At 32.0% G+C, this 7,416-nt stretch overlaps 1 protein-coding gene across 1 annotated transcript in view; it reads left to right on the forward strand.

The window, feature by feature from the left end:
* LOC149908821 (uncharacterized) overlaps nucleotides 1-6,931 on the forward strand; it is a 52,732-nt gene extending 45,801 nt beyond the window's left edge. Inside the window, exons 3-8 of the mRNA XM_090120424.1 lie at nucleotides 2,937-3,148; nucleotides 4,202-4,337; nucleotides 4,722-4,855; nucleotides 5,335-5,574; nucleotides 5,818-5,989; nucleotides 6,311-6,931. Of these exons, the coding sequence (XP_089976550.1) occupies nucleotides 2,937-3,148; nucleotides 4,202-4,337; nucleotides 4,722-4,855; nucleotides 5,335-5,574; nucleotides 5,818-5,989; nucleotides 6,311-6,456 (1,040 nt within the window). The 3' untranslated portion in view covers nucleotides 6,457-6,931. The remainder of the gene's footprint in view (nucleotides 1-2,936; nucleotides 3,149-4,201; nucleotides 4,338-4,721; nucleotides 4,856-5,334; nucleotides 5,575-5,817; nucleotides 5,990-6,310) is intronic.
* The last annotated feature ends 485 nt before the right edge of the window (nucleotides 6,932-7,416 follow it).

Consider the following 7,416-nt stretch of genomic DNA (forward strand, 5'->3'; position numbering starts at 1 on the left):
CCTTACATTTTCATTTTCTCTCAATCCATCCAGAACCTACTTACATAAAAAAGTTTCCCATTCGCAAGGTATTGTTCACTAATATAAAGGATTCGTTTACAAATACCGACGACTCTAACTTTCATCTTAAGCCACGGCTTGGGAATAAAAATCCCGAACACAATAGAGACATTGAATGCGTCCCCAAAGGTTTTAAATTAAATTGATAAACACAGAACCTCGTTCCACAAACAGCCAATTTCAAGTCAATTTTACCTGGGAGACTTTTTTCAATTTATCCCCGGGATGCTGTTATGATGAATCCCTTGCTCATTACAGGCGTATAGTTTGGTGAAATGTGGTTTAATTTGTGTATTTATTCTACTTTTTCGGCGGCGTTTAGGAATAAGTTATTAAGTTAGAGTCTGGGATATTAGTATGTACAAGTACGTAATATAAATTTTAGGAAGTAGTGTTTTAATATTTACGGAAAGATTAAGAGATTAAGAGAATTAAAAGTTATAAGAGCTATTCATTGAAGCTTTTAATTACAAGAACACACAAAACACTGACACAATTAAATGACATCAAAGATTTTAGATAGAGCTCTACTAAATTAAATTGAAATCATTCCCATACATACCTAATGTAAACCCAAAAATCCATACCTACCTATATTTTACAAGCAAAATTTTAATAAAAGCCAATAGGTGAACGTACCAGCTGTTGCAAAATGTAGCCAAATGAAATGCAACCGTTTACTTTAACGGTAAATATTGATCACTATTGAAAACTATTGATGAAAACATTCCAATTTGTTTTTTGCGGTACAGTATCTGTATTTATTTTTAACCGCGTACATCCATATCTTAATTATTACATATTTTATTGACTATTGATATAGATTCGTCAGTAAACTAGTTATTATAACTAGCTTCACTCGCGTAGTACCCAGATAATAAGAAGATAGCTTACATTATTATCTAACCTATTCTTAACTAAAGTCTATTCATACAGAACCTAGTACATAAATATGGTAGGATAGTAGAAACCTTAGAAACACAATAAAAATACAATTAAAGTTAGTCTAAAAGCTGTCAAATCTATTTTAGACTAGCGGTCCGCCCCGGCTTCGCCCGTGGTACATATTTACGTTTTCTCTACATAAGAACCATCCTCGTACTTCAAGGAATATAATAAAAAAAGAATTATCGAAATCGGTTCAGCCGTTCTCGAGTTATGCGCTTACCAACACATTTTGCGATTCATTTTTATATATAAGATTACAGATAAATGTTTACTATATTTAGCAAATTATTTTGTAATTATTATCGTATGTAATGTACTCTATTTCTATTTAAATATGTATAATATAATAATGTTATAGCCTTGAACGAGTAATGAATAAATAAAGAGGAGTTTATAAAAGGAGGCAAAATTATCATACTTGCTTAGTAAAAACGTAGACTAGACTTTTTATAAGGTACAAACAAAGGCAATGTTTTGCTCTTTCTCCTGACAATGTTATTCAGTATTTTATACTCGTAATATAAATTGAACAAAAGAATTATTCTAACAATAACGATTACTAATATATAATTCCAGTTAAAAGTTTTGAAAGCTTCGCAAATGCAATGATGGTTTGTAAATAGTTGTTTTGGTATCAAATTCAATGTTCATTGTTTGGTTAGTTTTATTGAACTAACTTCGATGTAGAACTAAATTGTGGATTGTTTTAACTGGCATTGAGTCGTTGAGAATCATTTTCATGTATGTGGTGTAGAAATTAAAGCTTAGAAAATGTACATAAAATTATGCAATTTGGTTTTAAAAATTGTAGTTATTGTTGGCTGATATTAAAATTGAAAGATGCTTTGAAATATGCACATAACTATAAAAACATATGAGATGCTCTTATAAATATTAAAGGCTTAATTTTAATTACAGAGTTTTTAATTAATATTTTAACGTTTGAGGAAAAGCAGCTTTTTAGTGTGCATCCTAATCCTCGTGATTTCGAAGCCTTAAGAACTTGAATTAGTTTCAAATTCCAGCTACCTTCATTATGAGCCACAAAACTTTTTGAATCAAAACTAGCGGGCTACGCCTTACGCATTCCGAATTACTTTTACTTTTCTTACGAAAGATCCTAATCTTTTATTATACCGCCGGGAAGTAATGATATTGTAATAAATTAAATAGCGATTTGTATAATGAGTTTCCACGTGTTTATTATTAAAACTTCATTATTTTATCATAATCAAAAGCCTAAGCAAAATAAAATTTATTAAAAATTTGATTTAGAAACAAATAAAGATCTATTAGTACTATTTGATTGTTGAAATGTTATATTTTTTGTCTGTATACACCTCATTTTTGCACACACTGACATTTTTAACAAATAGCCACTTTTCCCGGCTTCGAACCGAGTAGAAAAAAATTGTAATGTCTCTTGGTAAGGACGTAGCTTCGTATTTCTTAGATATGTTTTTTTTTTATTGATCGAGTAGGAGGAGTGCCTTCCCGTGACCACACTCGCTGTAGAATATTCAAAACGTCAGAATATATAAAAGTTATAAACACCAATTGAAGCGTAATATACGTTAAAAATCCTAAACAATATATACAGTCGATATACACAAAAAGTAAAATGAAACACAAAAAATACTATCTACCGAGATGGTTATGAGTTTAATCGTCACAAACAAAATTCCCTTCTCCTTATAACCTGACACGAGCATAGTAAAAAGAGAGAAGTATGTTATTTTCGAACAAAGGTATACGCGCCGTTTGTATGCTCGGTTCCTACTCTAGTTCTGGTCAATTGCTGTGGCCTGTGAGCGTTCGGTGTTTGTTTATACGATTATTTAAAATATCAATGTGACGAGTGACAAACCTGCGCCTCGCGAGTTAGCCTACTTCTCTCTTTTTACTATGCTTAACCCCCCTTGCCATAGGAACCAGTCAAGCAACAGATGTCGACGTGAAGCTGGTAGCTCCAAGCTGGGTTGCGCGGGGCAGCTCAGCCACACTGCGCTGTCTTCATCAAGTTCCACCCCAACTGCTGTATAAAGTGGAATTCCAAAGATCTGGTGCGAAGATCCTGCAGTATGTGCGGGAGAGAGTACCGCCGTATACTAATTATACGTTCCAAGGAGGAAAGATTAATGTGAGTAGGATAAGTATCTAATTTAGAAATTTTATTAAGAAGTCTTGAAGTCAGATTTAATGAATAAAGTGTTTTAGTTTATGTGATGTAATGCTCGATAAATAAAAAAATGGGAAAATAAATTATAATCTTATTTGAAATGTATATACAATGTTTTTGATTATATATTTTCATAGAGTCGCTCTATACTCTACCTTTTAAACAATATATTGATATTCCAATACCTATATGAGATCACATATTCCTTTAAAAAAATTATCGATATCATTCACATTTACCATAATGAAACAATTAATTTAACATGAAAATTGCAAATTAAATACTTTTAAGATGCGTTGATTCTCAATGCAGTAAAGCATTGAAAAGTGGCTTATATAAGCCAAATGATACGCACGAATAAACACTTCTAATCAAGTGAGTTGTGAGAGCTATTGACTAAATTGAAGCTACAAGTGGAGCCCACGTCTGTCTCAAGAGTTGATCTTAATAAACGAGTCAAATGAAACGTGGGTGATCATTTTAAACAGTGCTATTAACCTTTTGGTTTGTTATCTTATCGTTTATAATATTTAATATATAAAGACAATAAAATATATCTTTATATATATTTCGATTAGAGAAGTTTCAGCAGTGAAGCCACGAGTTGGATAAAAAAATCTATGTTAATTCAGCTCCTTCCAGTCGATTTTATCTTTATTTCAACGATCAGTCGTTTTTGAGTAAAAGAGTTTTTCAATTCATCCATCTTTTCGAAGTAACTTTTACGTTTTTAATAGAAAAGTTTCATCTAATATTAGTTAAAGTTTATTTTAATTGTGTTTAAAAAATAGCTCTTCGTATTTTTTATTAATCACAACAGTTAAAACTAAAAAGCTTTCACATTTTCGTTCAAGACCGAGAGAGCTGTTTCATAATAAATAATCTGACAAAAACTGGACAAGAAGCATTCATTAAAAAGTAACCTACACAAATTTGCTTCCAGAGCCATTCAAACTGCGACCTTCGTTCGAGCTTTTTAGGGTGTTTTTTGTGTTGACATGAATACTCTTTCAGATGTCGCTTGTAACGGAAAACTCGATAACTATAGAGAATTTAGACCCGACCGCATCGGGGTTGTACTGGTGTGAAGTGTCCTTAGAGACTCCGATATTCACAGCGGCCTCCCCGCCTCACCAGCTAACCGTTGTGTGTAAGTTATCCATATTAATTGAGGGAAAACGTCATTTGCATTTCAATGATCTGTCTTTGACAAGTTTGGTTAGACAGGCGGCTAATTTTAGCATTATTATTCGTGGATATGAAAATCAACATACCTTGTTTACATTTATAAATCATAGTCTAATTCGCATGAAAATAATGTTATAGTAAGAAGTAATTATTCTTCTTCAAAAAATAAGTGTACCTACTTACTACCTATTTATATATTTTTTCCTATCACCATTTTTCAAGAAATTATTTAGTACAAAATTAAGTGCTTTATGAATTCGTCAACTGGTCTTTATTTCAAACTTCAACAAACAATTGACATAATGCCGATCTCTATCTCGTATTATATCTATTTATACTTTCACAGATTCCCAAAAGCACCCGCCCATTATAACATTCGGTAAGCCCGACGTGGTTGTTGGTGGCTTGCTCCGTGCCAACTGCACTAGTGCCCCTGCCGCCCCTGCGCCGAAACTTATCTGGTATATCGATAATGAAAAGGTAAAATACATCTCTATTTTTTTTTAAACTTTAATACTTATGTGGTGTTTTGTTAGCTGTACTTACCTTGATATCTAAGTTATTATTTAATAACGTAGATAGTTATTTTACTATTACGTGTCTAAAGACTAATGGTGTAATAAATTATCAGAAATACGTCTGTATTTTAATGCGATATGTTATCTTGAAATTAATATTGAAAATAAAAGTTACAAGAAGATTTCGATAGAAGATTCGAAACACATTTATAAATATCTATTCGTCTAGAAACATATTATATTAGGAGTGCTTTGCCTTAGTTATACTTTTCTTTCCGTTTATTTATTCATTTTCATTATTATTCATTTATTCAAGGAAAAATTTTTACAATTCTTAAATACTAAACAATAAAAAAAATCGCCATCAGTCAAATCTCAGCCAATACTCTGCCTGCCTAATATACCATACTTCGCCATAATCTTACCAAGCAAACTTCCCAGGTACCCGAAGACGCGATAAAGTACTTCTCGTACCGCGTCTCTAGTTCCACGCGCACAAAGGGTGGTGGCTACAGGCACAGAAAGCATCAACACCGCTACATAGCACCAGAGTTCAACTACACGGCCAAGTACTGGGCGCTAGTCAGTGAGACCACTACGCCTTCCCCGGCCAATCTTACGAAGCATAGCAAGTGCACTTTGAAAGATGGACACGAGGAAGTTGCTAAGGTAAAATGGATGGTAAATAAATTTCACAATTAAGAAATACTTCTGTGCGTGTATTAGAAGTGCTGGTGAAAAATAAAACAACAATTAACAAGTTCTGTTTTTTTTTTTCATTTATTAACTGAAACTACTGGTTTGATACCATTTTAACAGTTATCAATGAAAGTAATTGTAAATAGAATATAATAACATTATTAATTATGACTTGATATAAATTTAGATTGGGAAATCCTACTATAATGACACCTTCACATTTAGATAAGTGAGAAGCCCCGTGAGCTGGCGCCTCCTCCCATATCCCTATGGGTCTCTATAGCGGAACTGCGAACACCGGCCCATGGACGCTTGCAGCTCACCTGCACCGCTACCATCCCTGATGAAGTCGGCCCGGGGGAGAAGTTCGCAGATATCAAGAAGCAAACTGTTACAGGTATTGGAATTTTACATTATGATAATGAATATCAATAATGTTTCACACATATTTTTAGCTATTGCGAAGACTTTTTGCTACTACATTTAATTTGGTGAACAGTTAGAAATATGCCATCAAATTTAATTTCCAATATGAACATTTGTTCTTTAAACTTAATGAAAAAGTACATTGTCCAACATAGATCATTAAAATGTCAACACGTCCAAACTTATCAAGCCGCTTATGAAACTATTAGTTCGCAAAATTTCGAAGACACAGTCGTAGGAAAAAGTTTGACGTAAAGAAAGCAGACACTGAATGTGTAATACTTTTTGGCAGTTGCGGTGAACGAGCTCAGTTTGAAAAAGCCCAGAACAGAGACGAGTGTTGCGAACGGCACGTCTACGACGCTACAACATTTCAACCCACTTTGGCTTATCGGCTACGGTTTTCTGATCCATGAGCTTAGAATACCCCTTAACTAGTTTACTATTCCTTCGATGTTCTTAATCCTAATGATAGTGTTCTTATACTTTCGTCTCACTTTCAAGGTATAGGGTTGTCTATTATTTCGATTTAGATTCTTTTAATAGTGATTTGAAAGTGAAATTGTGTTCAAGAATTTTAAAGTATAGATAATATATTCAATGGAGAAAGTTATAATAATTGTTTGTAGGATATTTTATCTTGATATATCCGAGCTTCCTTCCGGTCAATTACGCTTTTCGTTTACAGGGTTCCCTTAATTGTTGTATTGCTTTTGAATCCAAGAAAATAATATTTCGAAAACTTAATATTTTTGTATAAATTGTACTTAATATAACAAATACCTATTTATCCTATTTACAAACTGGTTGCAAAAACTTGTAAAAGTTAAAAGGGTCAGGAAAATCGCCGATCATCAACAAATTATTTATAAATATGTATTTGATTATTACAATTAAAAAGCCAAGAGTTGGTTGAAATATTTACACATGGTTTCTGAAACATTCCTATTTATTGTATTAACACTCATATAGTTAAGACTGCATTATTTTATTGCTTATTATTTATTTAATAAGTTAGTTGTGTTAGTTTGTTTGTTTATAAAATAAATTTAAACACAATATTTTGAATACATAAAATACCTGTTCATTTGCATGCTTATATATTTTTATTAAATTTTATTTAAAAAAATGAGTTTCAAACATTGACCAATGCGAAATTTAGTGTAATTTATAAAGATTGTTTCTATTTTAATAATATGCTATTTAACATAATTTTCTTTTGTGTATTGTAAAGGTTGTGTCACAGTTGATAATGTTATATTTTTCTAACAGATACCAAATAACATGCCATACTCTTAATTATTTTTGCATTGTAATTATTGTATAATACTCCATACTTCTACTTACTAGAGCTTTATAAAGTACTAAACTTTCTTCAATAGAAAGAAAACATTATGT

Source organism: Colias eurytheme, chromosome 4 (assembly GCF_061535395.1).
Source record: "Colias eurytheme isolate Ceu_HAF_F1 chromosome 4, ilColEury1 Martin Lab GWU primary, whole genome shotgun sequence".
Classification (NCBI taxonomy): Eukaryota; Metazoa; Arthropoda; class Insecta; order Lepidoptera; family Pieridae; genus Colias; species Colias eurytheme.